Source organism: Boleophthalmus pectinirostris, unplaced genomic scaffold (assembly GCF_026225935.1).
Source record: "Boleophthalmus pectinirostris isolate CB_2022bp ecotype Guang Dong unplaced genomic scaffold, ASM2622593v1 HiC_scaffold_2, whole genome shotgun sequence".
In the NCBI taxonomy this organism is placed as follows: Eukaryota; Metazoa; Chordata; class Actinopteri; order Gobiiformes; family Gobiidae; genus Boleophthalmus; species Boleophthalmus pectinirostris.
The window spans coordinates 25,424,413-25,439,879 of record NW_026571152.1 but is presented as its reverse complement, the minus strand read 5'-3'; the positions used below and the strand labels follow the sequence as shown (position 1 = coordinate 25,439,879).

General features: G+C 36.2%; 2 protein-coding genes across 2 annotated transcripts in view; both read right to left on the bottom strand.

Annotated features, from left to right (window-relative positions):
* LOC110169334 (septin-7-like) overlaps positions 1 to 5,018 on the bottom strand; it is a 33,902-nt gene extending 28,884 nt beyond the window's left edge. Inside the window, exon 1 of the mRNA XM_020934858.2 lies at positions 4,703 to 5,018. Within this exon, the coding sequence (XP_020790517.2) occupies positions 4,703 to 4,741 (39 nt within the window). The 5' untranslated portion in view covers positions 4,742 to 5,018. The remainder of the gene's footprint in view (positions 1 to 4,702) is intronic.
* Positions 5,019 to 5,691: 673 nt separating this feature from the next.
* ccl35.1 (chemokine (C-C motif) ligand 35, duplicate 1) lies at positions 5,692 to 7,982 on the bottom strand. The gene is made up of 3 exons (XM_020935322.2): positions 7,822 to 7,982; positions 6,907 to 7,021; positions 5,692 to 6,378 (listed from the first exon to the last, which is right to left on the bottom strand). Exons 1-3 carry the CDS (start codon positions 7,883 to 7,885, stop codon positions 6,279 to 6,281), a joined length of 279 nt encoding a protein of 92 aa, XP_020790981.1. The 5' UTR covers positions 7,886 to 7,982; the 3' UTR covers positions 5,692 to 6,278.
* Positions 7,983 to 15,467: the final 7,485 nt, after the last annotated feature.

Below are 15,467 nucleotides of genomic sequence, written 5' to 3'. Positions count from 1 at the left end.
ATATGGTATTAAACTTGTCTATCTCCATGGAAACAAGCAGGAAACAAAACTAGATCAAGTTACAGCTCAGATCTGTGGAGGCAAGCATGCTATAGTAAAAATGCATTTTTCAAGGTATTTTTGAGCAAAAGAAACTGCAGTTGCTGAAAAAAAAGAAAAAAAAAAGCTAGATAGATCAAATGCCATACTGTGGGATATTCCAAGTAAAACATCCCCATGGAGACAAGCAGATGTTGGACCCCACACCAGAAAAGTTAAATCGTGCAACCTTAAATGTTTCACTCCATCCACAGAAAAGTTTCTTTGTTAGTAAAGTTTACAGATTTCTCCAGACAACAGAAAGGATTGTTGCATATTTTTTGCCTTTTAAAAAAACAGCAATTAGCATTTTTGAGTCTTGCAGCAACAAAATACTTTGAAGTGAAGTCCAGCTGAAAGAAGAGGGAGAGAGTCAATTTTAAAGAGGCGACAAAGGCAGAAATAACAGGCTCTCCCGAACAGGAAGTATGGTCCATAGGCGAGCAAAGACCTAAAAAAACACTGAAGACAAACTCAACAAATAATGGTGAAATTTGCAGAAATGGCCAAATTTGTGCAAACTTTAACTTATAGTCTACTGAGTACGGAAGTAGTGCAGTGCCTTTAAACACTAATGAAACAGATATTGAGGGGAAACTGAGCATTAAGATCCACTCACACCCGAGAAGCGCATTTAAAAGAATATTGTGAACAGAAGTACAAACGCTGAAGATTACAAGGTTTGCCATGAGCAATGCTGAAAATATTTTAGGCTATAATAATTGTGTTGGTTGTTTGAGACATTTAAAGAAGGAAAATACAGAACTGATGGAAAAAATTATACATAAATAATATCAACTGCATGAACAGGGTCAAAGATTAAAGGTGCTATATTACGTAAAATTGACTCTTGTGAGCTTTCAGACACATTACCTCATCAAAAGCATACCGGGAGTTGTGTTTAGCTTCAGTTGGACATGTTTGAGTAATACTTCATAATTAGTTTGTCTACATCTTAAATGTTCAAAAGGCTTTGTTCCACCTTGTGATGCCATGTTATGATAGTTTACAAGTTAACTGCTATGTTAACCAAATACCTGGGCTGAAATAATCCAAATGATTCTATTGATGGTGTATGGAGTTTAAAACACAGTGGAGAACATCCTACCATATGACATCATGAGGTGGAAAATAGCATTTTCTGTTTGAGACAAAAACTAATCCTAAATATGTAGGATTTGTGTGTTAAATATGTGTGAATGAAACAATACACAACTCTAGGTATGTTTCTGAGGAGGAAACAACATTAATACAGATCAGAAAACATCGTAATATGTGCCCTTTAAAAGCAGCCATTAGCAGAAATAGAATATGCTGCCATTGTATCTGTTGGGGGATGAGGACTCACGCCACAGCGGCCATGTGACCCTCCCCCAGCAGCACAGAGGAGACAGTGGAAGCCTGGTTCACTGACATCATCCTTATTAAGTCCACCCCTCATGTGTATTCAGCTGATCAGAGCCCTCCACTCTTTCTGTTACTCACAATTTAATAAAGATATATATATATATATATATATATATATAAAAACACAATACAATGTTCATATCAGTCATAGAGGGAATAGAAATACAGTAGAACTCATGAATCTACTAAGCCTATTTCTATAAAGATGGCCTACCCTGACAAGCCTTTCACATTTCAAACTATTTGATAACTTCGTAATAACAGTTTTATTATTGAATGCATCAAAACAGAGTAAATGATGAAGTTCCTTAAACAAAATGCATTTAGGCTTAAGGGCTGACAGTTTGATATATTGTAAAACTTTGCAATAAAAATAAATTATGTCACTCAGATTCACTCAAAATAATCACTATTATCACCATCACTGTTAGGCTGCAAACACAAGTAGAATGTTTTGCCTCTAGATTTGTGAATTTTACATTTTTCTTTGCTCGAACTGCTGTATTTTTAGTATGTTGTGTTTTACTCCCACTGCTCCTCTGGCATGTCAGTGAGGGCTTGTGTCCACCCACTTGGTACAATGCCAAAGAGAGCTTCAGCCCACATCATTACACTGCATCACAAATGTGCATGACAATGGATGCTATGTTATGAGTGGGATGGCTGGTTGTAGCTTATTTAACACAATACATATGACCGCCAGGACCAGGATGCACCGATACCAATACAGTATTGAATATCATGGTGATACTGAATATTTTGTTGGTTCTGTTGGTCAATATCCTGGTTGAGCCTTTACTTGGATGTGATAAGACTATTTACAGGCTGATTTTGGCCTAGAACATCATAATATTGAACTTTTATTCATACAAAGCTGTTTAGTGATTTGAAGAATAAACAGCAGTTACATAACACAGCTGGATCCCTTGTGTAATAAGTTAACTGTGTTTTAAGTAAATAAATGCCATTTTCCGTCCCTACACTGGTATCTGGTTAAAACCGGATATCAGCATACTACATCGATACTTAAAGCCAAAGTAATTTACATAATCATTGTTTCCCATGCATCTAAAAAGTACTAAAGCTATAAACATTTTTGTATTTTTATTTAGTTTAGTGACAAAATATCACACTCTGAAATGAAAAGCTCCAATCCCAAAGACACCCTGAGAAGTCAAACTGTGTTACTTAAAAAAAACCAAACAAACAAAAAAAAAAAACAGCCAACATATAGTGGAGGTGGCATTGCTGTGAATCCAACACTGCTCTATATGAATCGTCAGCCTGGAGCTTCAAACTTGCATTGTTCTGCTGATGGAACCATTTTGGCTCCAGTTTCTGCCTGGGACTTTCCAGAGACAAGATCACTATTATTAGGAGTTTGACGAGAAAATGTCTAGATTGGTATAGAGATGCTCAGAGTTTAATTGGGGTCGTAACTTCCAAAAATGTGAGTTCTATTAAAAGGTCTCATGCGATGCTGGTTTGTTTTGCATTACAGAGATAATTGGACTTTTATGTGTAGTAGCAGAAGAATTTTAATTTGAGCCTGATGCATTATTTCAAAGTATAAACATGTGATTTGCTGCATGTAAGATTAATCAGCTATAAGTGCCCTTTGAGTTGCACAGAAAACCATTGTATTCAGAACTCTAACCATATGTTTTCCATACATTTGATCAGGCTCAGCTTTTGCCAAGTTTGTCTAGAAAGTGTACATAATTTTGAATGGAATTTGGCCTTGAGTGAAGAAATTCCAGTTGAATGCCTCCTTCTGATACAGATGTTACACTCTACCACTGTCAGGTTGTAACTCAAGGTGAACTATGCAACTGTCATCATAAAACAAGAGCACTGCCATGTCTGGAACACTGTGCTATGAAGTTTGTGTTGGAAAGAGTAGAAACACAAACAGGAAAATAGCACAGCGAACTACTATAGGCCTACTGTATATATAGCCTACTGTATATATATATATATATATAATATATATATATATATATAGGCAAGGCAAGTTTATTTTATAGCACAATTCGTACACAAAGTAATTCAAAGTGCTTTACAGAATAAGAAATACATTAAAATCATAATAAAAACAAATCAAAACATAAATATCATGAAGATTAAAATTAAAAAAGAGAGACATAATTGGAGAGAAGAGTGCGGAATGAAATATATATATATATATATATATATATATATATATATATATATATATATATATATATATATATATTTTTTTTTTTTTAATAAAGGTCTATTAAAGGGCCCATATTGTGTTATTTTCAGATCCAGTATGTTATAATGTTGTTTCCTCATCAAAAACATAGCTGGAGCTGTGTTTTGTTTCATTCACACATGTTTAAACACACAAATCCTGCATATTTAGGCTGTTCTTTCAAACAGAAAACACTCTGTTCCACCTTGTGATGTCAAGCTGTAAAACAGGAAGTGCTCTACCATATTTTTAAACTACTTACACCTTCACTAGAATCATTTGGATGATCTCAGTCCTGGAACTGTAATCTCTACTGAGCAAAAAGGTAAAAGGTACATTGAAAACTACTGCTTCATGACATTGCCAGGAGATGTAGACAGACTAATAATAAAGAGTTACTCAAAGATGCATGAACGAAACAAAATATAACTCCATGTTTTTGAGGAGGCAGTAATATTATAATGTGGCTCAAAACTCACAGTTCTTACCTTGATCTGCTATATCTTATTATTTTGTCATCAACACAATACTAGCCTACATTTTGTGGAATGCACAGCACTCACAGTAGACTAATACTTCAAATTAATGCAATAAAGGCCAAAAGCTATCCTTCAAAATCGTCTAAATATAGGCCAATAGTTCGTTTCTCAACTATTAGCCCACTTTTGGCACTTTGGTCCTTCCATGTTACGCCCCTGTGCACGTATGCCATGTTTTGACGCTGTAATAGAGCTTTTTATTATCGTTACTTTGATTAATTTACCTTTTTGTAGTATTGACATCTCTATAAAGTATAATTACTCGCGGATCTGACAGTAATGGACCCTGATAGGCTGCTTCATATCTTACTACTACGTCGATCAAGTAACCACAGAATAACGCAAGCACGAAGCACTATCTGTAGTAGCCTGTGTAAAGATCCAGATCTTTTTGTGGCCTTTTCCTGGGTGATTAAAAAAACATGTCATATCAGTGTGTTTAATAGAAGAATGGACTTACAGCGATGCTCGGAACCGCAGTCTCTGGTCGCTCGATCATTTCGTTACTGTCACCACCACCACCCAGATCAGTCACTCGGGCATACAGCGACAAACGGCCCAGACACGACCACCGCAGCGGGACACCTCTCTCCTCTGCGGCCCCGAACCCTAGTCCTGTGAGAACAAAGCGATACGGAGTGTGTCCAGGGCAGAATGAATGGGCATAGATTACATATGGCCGCTGGCTGATTCTACTACCAGATGTAGCGCAGGAAAAAAAAGAGCTTCGACGACTATTTGTTTCCAGGATCAAAGGCAGAAAAAATCAGACAGTGTGAAATCCGGTTGGAGATTTTCACAATAAGATGTTGTAAAAACCCTCTAAATCTTGGCCTAACAACAAATAGTGCATCATCATTCCAAATAAGACGAATCCGTCTAATGGTAATGCGTGCGTAAAAAGAAATGTAGGCCTGCGTGCGTAATAAGATCTGTAGCAATCATCTACCCTAAATCATGAGACTTCAGTCAGTAAGCTACTATTATTAGCTACTGGTAAGCTACTACTAGACCTAGGCTATATAGGCCATTTCCAAATTATTATTTTGTAATTTTTACCCAACGTTTCCGGTCCATTTGTTTTACACAAGGTGAGCTTTACGCATCAGAAAAATCTCTGGTCGCCGCCTCCTCATTGGTCAGATGTGGCCCATGAACGCGGAGGCGATGACTGACCTCCTCCAAAACAGGGCTGTGGTGTGACCAGCACTGTGAATAGGACACTGCTCAGGGGCTAGGCATTTCGTTTAATAAAGCTATACAGAGATAAATAGTTTTGACACATAGACATCAATTGATTGTGTCGTGTGGTAGCTTTTTTCCTTACAAGATGTACGATATAAATGGCTCTTTGAGAAATATTTTTAACCACTGAAACAATTGTCCAGCCCTTGTTCCATAAACAGAAAATATCCTTATTCTCTTTAATGAAAAACGCATAGACAACCATTGCTTGAAAACACAGTTTATCTCCAATAAAATACAAAAAAATGAATAGATGTTCAGTTTTTGTGGATACATTGTAAAAACAGTGAGTGACATGGAAAAGTCTATGAAGTATTCAGAATTATTGATTTGGGTTAGAGCTTATGCGCTGTTTTGGTGGCGCCACGTGGAAAAAAGGTGGCATTACACATTCTTAACACATTCATAACTTAAGAACCATCTCGCAGTGTTCAGTTAGCTCCATAAAATAAAAAGGAAAAAAGATTATAAATAACCAGATTGTTGCACATGAACAAACATATGCATGTAGACATATCCCAATCAAAATGGAATTATATATTATTATTATACTCCATTGAGAGTTACAAACCATATTTCATATAAAAATATTTTGCTGCCAAATAAAATACTTGAACTAAATAAAAAATTAAAAACACACATGAAATACTAATAAAAATACAGTGGGGGACTGCACAAATGTTGTAATATAAAATATAAAAATAGCTTGCCAGTCAAAGAAACACAATTAGAGGAAATTTGTTTGGCACATTTTTGTCCCCATCCTTATAGAACACAGTGGTTGCAGTGGATCATGCAGAGGAATTGGTTCTGGAGTCGATGCGGCGCATGAGCTCTTGGACCCAGGACTCGGAGGGCTTTGCGCACATAAAGCCGTTCTTCATCTTCAGCCTGGATATACAACAGTGGAGTTAAACTATAGCTTTAATATGCTGTGTTTTAAAGGTCTTATATTACACAAAATAAACCATGTTATAATGTTGTTAACTCATCAGAAACATACCTAAAGTTGTGTTTTGTTTTATTCAGTTCAAGTAACCCTTTACTATTAGTCTGTCTACATCTCCAAAGCTCAAAATGCTCTGCTCCACCATGTAATGTCATGAAGTGGTAGTTTTCAAGTTTACAGCTACATTTTGTTTAGTAGAGGTAGGCAATTCTAGGGATGAAATTATTTAAATGATTCTAGTGAAGGTATTTGGAGTTTTAAAACACAGTGGAGCACTTCCTGTATTACCCTGTATTGACATAACGAGGTAGAACAGAGTGTTTTCTGTTTGAGAGAAAAATGCAGCCTAAATATGCAGTGTTTGTCTCTTAAACATGTGATTGAAATAAAACACAACTCTGTGTATGTTTTTGATGAGGGACCAACACTATTACATAGATCAGAAAATAGAGTAAGAAGATGGTACTTACAGCACACCAGCAATGGGGCACTGCTGATGAGTCAACATATATCCCCTCACTTTGCTCTCCTGAACAGGTTTAGTGAATTTGAAGCAGCATTTCTTTGGGCCAGTGCCACGCAGAGCTACAAAAAATAAGAAATTTATTTATTTATTACAAATAATTAGAATACAAAATAAACAGAAATACAGTCCAAGGTGAAGTACTATTAATGACTGAGTGTGTGCTATGGGCATTTTTCTGTTTGAAGTTGTGTATCTCTCATTTATTTTATTATTTTGTTTTCTGTAAATATTTTCATGCAGTTGAATTGCTTACTGCCTGAGTTTATACAAATGGAGTGACATTGTAAGAAATAAGCCTATGCATGAAACTAATTTTAAAAGGCCTTCTGCTCTACTTTGTGATGTCATGTGATAATGCAGGAAGTGCGCCACTGTGATTTAATCAGAATCATTTTGATCATTTCAGATGTGGAATTGCCAGTCTCTATTGAACTAAAGTTAAAAGGTTGCTGTCAACTTGAAAACTACTGCTTCATGAGATCACAAGCTGGAGCAGAACATTCTGAGCTTTGGAGACAGACAGACTAATAATGCCAGATTACTCAAACATGTGTGAATGAAACTAAACACAATTCCAGGTATGTTTTTGGTGAGGTAACAACATTCTTAAATCTCACAAGAGTCAGATGTATGTAATATAGGACCTAATTAAATACATATTTTTTTCTTCCTTTTTGGAAAAATCTTTCAGCATTATTTGCTATATTTGGTAAAGTAGGTCTGAAATTGACTATCCTAGTTAACAGAGATATCATCAATATGAATACAATATCTTTTCTGCTACTAACTGATAATCAGAATCACTTTTAGCTGTTCAAATAAAGGCATTTTTATGTATCTAAACTGTAGTAAAGTTTACCTTGACTTAGACTGATGCTGGCGATCACCAGAACGAGCACGAACAGGCTGAGACGAGTGGTCATGGTGACGATCTGAAGTGTTCTTTAATCTGAGAGTTTGTGAGGAGCTGGTCACTTGATTAACTCTGCCACCTCTGTGTCCTCTTCTCTCATTTATACAGCTGTGTGGGTTGCGGGGAGAAACCCACGAGTTTAGGGACTCTACCATTTTGCCTGCTGTCCTTTCACATGTACTCTCCACTCTTCACTATTAATCAGAAGTTCCTCAAATAAAAGGACACTGACAGAGTAACATGATGATGTGTTGTTCAGCTATGAGGAAGTACTTAAGGTGTACTTTCCTCCTGTACTTAACTTGTCCGTAGAGTTATTATAGAGTTTACGGTACTTTCTGTTACACCTATCCTTGTTCAAACAGACTGATAATTCATGTTTGAGAATACAGAGAGAAACATGTATGAAATGTACATAGGAATATTACCAAAGTTTTTAATAGCATAATATTGAAATTATACTCACTGATTAAATGAATAACGTTAATGTGGTCTGGGTTTGGTCAAATTTGACCATGGTGACCTCAGTTACATCAGATAGTGTGGTTAGGTGAGAGATTTTCAGAAGGAAGTTGTTATAGTTGTTTACTTTAAGAGATGGGAACTACAGACTTCTATTGTTTTGTCAGCTTTTCTTATCTAGTGTCAGTATTTTCCAGAAGATAAGGTTTTATTTTTTGTTGTGACAAGTAAAATAGCTCTATTGATGAGTTTGGGTGCACTGGTGGTTTCAGATTCTGATGTTGTCATTTTCCCAGGTGGGGGGCAAAAGACAGTTTTCTGTATTGATTACATGTGTTTTCATAAGAAATGTAGAGTAAGGTAGGTCACAAAGTTCACAAACTTGGTAATTTATATTGACTAGACACCCAAACTCATTATATCAAAACAAGCAGCATTTTCACATTAATAATGTTATTAGCTGCCCCCAACTGATCAATAGAATACTGTGGTATCACCTGAAACCAGTGGTGGGCTGTCAGGGCCTGCAAGACCTTCTCTGCTTCTCCTTCTAAAAAAGGTCTAAATCAGGACTAAACCAAGACTAATCTTGGACTTAACCTTCATCTCAGCTGCATTTCAGACAATGGGTTATACATGAGTTATAATGGGTTATAATTAGCAAATCCATCCACGTCACGGTGACGTTAAACTTACCGGTAAATACTGTAAACATACCAAGATGTTGCCTGTTAACACGAACATTAATTGATGCTGGAAGCTGCATTAAACTGTAATGTGTAACATTTCATTGGCTGTGACGTCTGTAACCAGGACAGTCTGGTAGTGTTTGGTGTAAACTGGGACATTTCAGCGTCCCGAGGAACTTTTGGTTGCATTTCATGCGAGAAATGCAGCTGAAATGAAGACTGACTGATGCTCGCTGTGGCTGTAGTCCTGAATGTTTTAATCTAAACATACAGAGAACCTGATATTTGCTAATTATCCCTGGGATAATGTTACGTCGGATGTTAGCCAACTGGCTACCACTATGTTATCTAACATATAGGTGCAATTTCCCGTTCAAAGGAGGTGTTTCTACACAATATTATACAGCAGCGTTCGGTTCCCAAATTCAAGACATTTTTACAATAGATTTTAATTAACCCACTTGTTGGTCGCTGTTGTAGCTCCTTGTGCTATTACTCTGTTTTTACCCTCTGCTACAAACTTGAGCATGCGCAGTCTTGATCTTGATCGATGTTTCTTCTGCTCGATGAACAATGTCTGTGAAGTGATGACGTATTTTTGACAGTAAAGTTCCGTCTGTGAATTCTTATTCGTACTGATGAAAGCGTAATCGTAAATTTTCATTTTGTGATTGTAATTCATGACGTCGTAATTTTTCAATTCGTATTCTGATGGATAAAATACACACAATATATTTTATGTACGACTGGAGTCATTTGAGAGTTTACAAATATTTATTTTATGCGCAACTACAGCCAAATATGCACGGATTTCCCAAATACGCACGGATTTCTATTTTATGTGCACAAATATTTTTGACAGCTTTCTTACTCCATACTCCATACAAACGGCACTGCATTAGTTCTGGTTTAGTCCTGGTTTAGCACTCTAGCGCTCCTCAATTCTTCTCTGTGCACCGCGCACCCCCCTCTCCTTACTTCTCCGTGCTGTATTTCTGTATTTCTGTCTTAAAAGATGCTTTTATAACCATAAAATAGTTACTGAGGAGTGGACTGTTTCAGACGGAGCACTACAGAAGGCCTAGGTGTAAAACGCACGGTCTGTCACTGCCTGAAACTCTGCAATAGTTTTAGTTTATTAAAAAAATAAACTCTTTTGCATTTATGTGACTAATAGAGGCCCAAAGCTTGCAAGGGATTTTAGTATCTATCAAATCTGTCAATCAAGCTTACCACAAACCACTGTGGAGTGAATGAATAATGCTCTGTGAAGAGCCTATACACATCCCTTTCTTCTTCCTTAAAAAGCCCATGCTGTATATTGTTGAGGGAAGTGGTTTGTTGTTGGAAAACTACAGAAACAGACAGACGTGGCAAACCTCTCAGTCCATTAGAATCCATGTTTAGACATAATTCTGCCTGGCAGCATTTTTTATGTAAAAAAAAAAATTTGCACATTTGAAATAATGTTGTGTGTGCAAAATAGAATTGCTAATTCAGCGCACTCAAAGCCCCATCTCCTGTCTCCAGAAACTTTTTTTTTTTTTTTAAATAAAACAAGTGAAAAATAAGAACCAGTGTGTGATGTCACTACTAGTGCTGTCATGCGATTAAAACAATTGAGAGATTAATTAATTATGATCTGTAATTAATTAATCTAATTAATCTCATTTTAATCTCACCTAAAAATTGCTGAGAAAAGCCTTCAATTTGAGGTATTTTCATTTAAATTCATTATTACATTATTGTGGCAGATCAAAAGACTGATATAGATTTTTAAAAAAAAAAGTGACTTTATAAAGTCATTTATTGTTTAACAAATCTCTCCAAATTGGCTGTTGAGCCCAAGTCTCCATAAATAAGAAACTGTTTGCTGTAAAGTAGCAAAGACTAGAAAATCTGAACATAATAATTTTTGTCTACTTAAAGACAATAAAAAGTCCAGTCTTTCCTTAACCATATTAAAAATATTATTGATAGAGAAATGCTTTATATATGAGATCACTGGTTTTAGTCCTGGTTTAGACCTGCTTTAGTCCTACTTTAGTCCTAGTTTAGTCCTGGAATGGATTAATCCTGGTTTTAGTCCTGGTGTTAGTTCTGGAGTAGTCCTGGTTTAGACCTGGTTTTAGTTCTGGTTTTAGTTCTGGTTTAGTCCTGGTTTAGTCCTGGTTTAGACCTGGTTTAGACCTGGTTTTAGTTCTGGTTTTAGTCCTGGTTTAGACCTGGTTTAGACCTGGTTTTAGTTCTGGTTTTAGTCCTGGTTTAGACCTGGTTTTAGTTCTGGTTTAGTCCTGGTTTAGACCTGGTTTAGACCTGGTTTTAGTTCTGGTTTTAGTCCTGGTTTAGACCTGGTTTAGTCCTGGTTTAGTCCTGGACTGGATAGTCCTGGTTTTAGTCTTGGTGTTAGTTCTGGTTTAGAGGCGCACAGGAGGAAGCGCGGTTTATGCCGCGTACGCGAGAAAACACGATCCACACGCGGCTCACGGGAGCACGTCGGTGTCCGTGCAGTAACTACGGAAGGAAACGTGGTCCGCGCGTTCTCAGGTTAATGACTATGATGAAGGTGTGTGTTTGTGTGTGTTTGTGTGTGTGTGTGTGTGTGTGTGTTTGTGTGCGTGTCCCCTCATGTGGCAGGTCACTGTAGGACAGTAGTGCAGACATCATGAGTCTATGCAGGTTGTTTTTTCACCAGTGACATTTAAGTTGTAGGCGATTTTATATTTGTTATTTTCTTTTATATTTCACGTCGGGAGAATAATTTCCAACACACGAATGTGTTTTTACCTGTGCACTGCTGCCTCTGTTCTACTGGCTCTTCAACCTCGTCCATTGTGCGACTGACGCCGCCAACGTTAACATGACGTTTACATCGCTCTTACTGCGCGCGTTTTGTGTGGGTTTCCGGCAATGAGTGGAATTACCGAAATAAAAAAAAAAATGTATAAATGTGTTTTGTGTGTGTGTGTGTGTTGTTGTCCCAACACTAAAAACCAACTAAAAACAGGCTTTATAATAAAGCAACTCGCATACAGAAACAGTAAAGTTAGAGATTAAAAATGAGATTAACGCGATTAAAAAACATAACGCACTAAATATGACTGTAATTAATTAATCGCAATTAACGCGATAATTTGACACCCCTAGTCACTACTGCTGTAGCAATGAATTGCCCTTCTTTTTAACCCCAAGTTTTGGTATTGTATTTGTTACATAATGCTGTTGGACTTGGTATAAGTCAACAACATCAATACCTTTCTCTGAATAGAATCCTTCTTTGTCATTAGTTGTAATTTTGTTAGTCAAAATGGCCTAACATTTTTGGACTTTGCATAAAACAGTCCAGGAGCCAGACCCCTTCACAGCAATTATTTTGCTAATTTTTCTTACGATGATTTTACAGTAGTGCACACCTCAGTATATTACGAGTTTGGGGTCTTTTGTTTCAACTCTGCCCCATTTGTGGGGCCCATGTGTGAAATGACATGAGTCTGTTAAACCTGTTGCTATAATCACACACAGTGTCACACAGTCATGAAATTTGGAACACAGAATCCTGACACGATGAGGAATGCAACAATATAACTTTACAGGGGTTTGTGCATTTCTGTTTACAGTTATTGGGCTATTTATAGAAATAAATATTAGAACTGACTAACTAACTGACTGTGATAGATCAGCAAGGAATTGCAGTTTCATATGTAAATAGAAATCTTCCCCAATTTTTCAGCTTCAAATTAAGCCCAGCTCTGTGTCTCCAGTGAATCATGTGCTATAACAGAGATGTTCCTCCTAACCCACCCAGAATTCTCGGTTATTTGGCCAAGAATTCATATGGGGCCATTCCTTGGTAAACTAGCAGATTTCAGGATGAACTTAAGTTTCATGGATTTCATTCAAATTTGGATATTAATATTTATATAGGAAATATAATCTAAGTAAAATTTGAGTCTTGTATCTTTTAAATTTTTTTAGTTTGGGGGTTCTAAAGGGGAGTTGGTCAAAATCAGAACTATCAGAAAATAACTTCCCTTTGTCATAGACTTTGGACTGTTTGTGGCAGGTTATTATATTTTATTCCAACTTTTTATACTTTTTTTTTACACAATGTTAAATATTTTTTAGACAATCTGCTATAAATCTGTAAGATAGGGTCAGTGTAAGATGAGTTTAAAGCAATATCAGTGTAACTATGAGACATGAACAGTGACATAATTATATTCCAACTGAACTGTAACAGTGAGCTCATTTTGAGCTTAATTTGAAGCTGATAAATTGGGGAAGTTTTCTATTTACACCTGAAACTGTAATTCTGTGCTATGCTACAGTCAGTTAGTTTGTGGAGAGGATTTATGCTTGAGAAGGCAATTTTTTGATATTTATTTCTATAAATAGTTCAATAACTGTAAACAGAAATGCATAAACCCCTGTAAAGTTATATTGTTGTATTCCTCATTATGTGTGATTATAACAGCACTTTTAACAGACTTATATCATTCCACACAAGATAGGTCCCACAAAAAGGGATTTTGAGGTCCTGACACCGGATGGGGCCGAGTTGAAACAAAAGACCCCAAACTCGTAATGTCCTGAGGTGGCACTAATAAAAAAATCATAGTAAGAAAAAGGTAGCAAAATAATTGCGGTGGAGGGGTCTGGCTCCTGGACTAAACATAAAAGTTATGCTGCATGATTTGTTAAGTTTTCCTCTTTTTCCATTAGACTGTACAGAAAAACACAAGGACCAGACCAGTAATCCTTGTGGTAATAGAAACATACAAATAGTCATGATTCTGTCATATCATGAGATAAAGTCTGTGCCCTTTTATGTCTAAGAGCACGCTGAAGTTAGTTTCATGAGATGAAGTCCCACACATGCAAAAAGCAGAAGAAATAATACAAATACAGTTTCATATATATTCATTTCCTGTGGTATTTGAAGGGATATTTTTACTGGTGCCCTAGAAGTTTTTCTAGAACTTACTCACTGACTGAAAGACCAAACTATTTATTTCAGTAGCCTTGATTCACTGGTAATTACATTTTTTGCATTTACCTCTAAAATATAAGATTAGGGGAACCAACTAAACTGAACTAAAGTATTCTAGGAAAACAAAAACACTCAGAGACAAGAGAGGTTAATCTTTGTTTTTTTAAAAAGCAGAAAAAATAAGCAATTTGACAAACAAGCGTAGAGAAAAGCCATAAATCCTCAGCCACAACATGGACGAGAACCATCTACCAGCCTGCATGGTATTTATAAAAACTTGAACAGACAAATGGTAGAAAATCAAAGCTGAAAGAGTAACAAAGTGAAGCATTCCTAAATACTACAAGCCCCAAGCACTGTCACATGCATCTATAGGCGCAGCTCTACGTCTGCTACTGACCAAAAGGATGTTTGTGCTCCAGTTCAATTCAATACATTTGCACATTTGACACTTTTCATTTGAGTTGTTTTGTGAATATTTGTTAAACAATTGTAGATAGTACATTTCCAAACATGAGAACCTAAATCCAACAAAATCAAAGTTTTGCCGTTTTCATGCAGGAATACCTGGAATAAGTGACATTCTAATCAAGCTGAACATGCATTTGAATGTGGTGTAACTAGGGCTAAGGCAATAGACTGATTCAGTTTTTCTTGTGTTGTGTAAACGTAGTGACTGGTAGACTCCTGATTGTTTCTTGTTCCCATGTGAAGTGTACTGGCATGCTATGATTAGTCAAAATGTCTGTCATTCACCCTATAATGTTAATATGAGCTGCAGCTTTGCAGTGTAGTTTATACATAAAAGGCTTTTAATTTTGGAGAATATCCCATAATTTACACATGAGATGTTGCCACAGTGACCCTCTCTGTGCACTGTACTCGGATACCAAGAGGTTTCACTCCCACAAGACAAGAGTAAAAAAAAGGTTTATTATATATTAAATTATGTTGTATTATTTTAACAAGTTGAATTCTGTCTGAAACGTTTCTAATATTTATGGAAACTGTTTAGGCATCTTATAATATTTTTTATCATTTCATAAATGATTAAAATATCTGCATAAATTAAAAAGACCAGCCATTTGTCCAGTTGGTGAGACTGTTTGTAGTCCACAACATCAGCATTTCAAAACAATAAATATATATATATTTTTTTTTACATAGTTTTTTCCTATTGCATGAAATCCAGATCTTCAACTTGATTTATTTACATTTATCTATTTAGCAATAAATATTAGGCATTTGATCTGTATACAGATATTACAAAATATCCCACACTGTAATAAACTTAAAGACGCCATACAAAAGTATGTAATAAGAAGAATATACAAATTATAAAAGTTATGACAAGACCAGTGGCTTGTGTAGATAATAATAATAATAGTATAAGTACATGCATGCCTTGTGTTCTGCAGATGCATGCATGAGCTCATCCACACACCAAATGT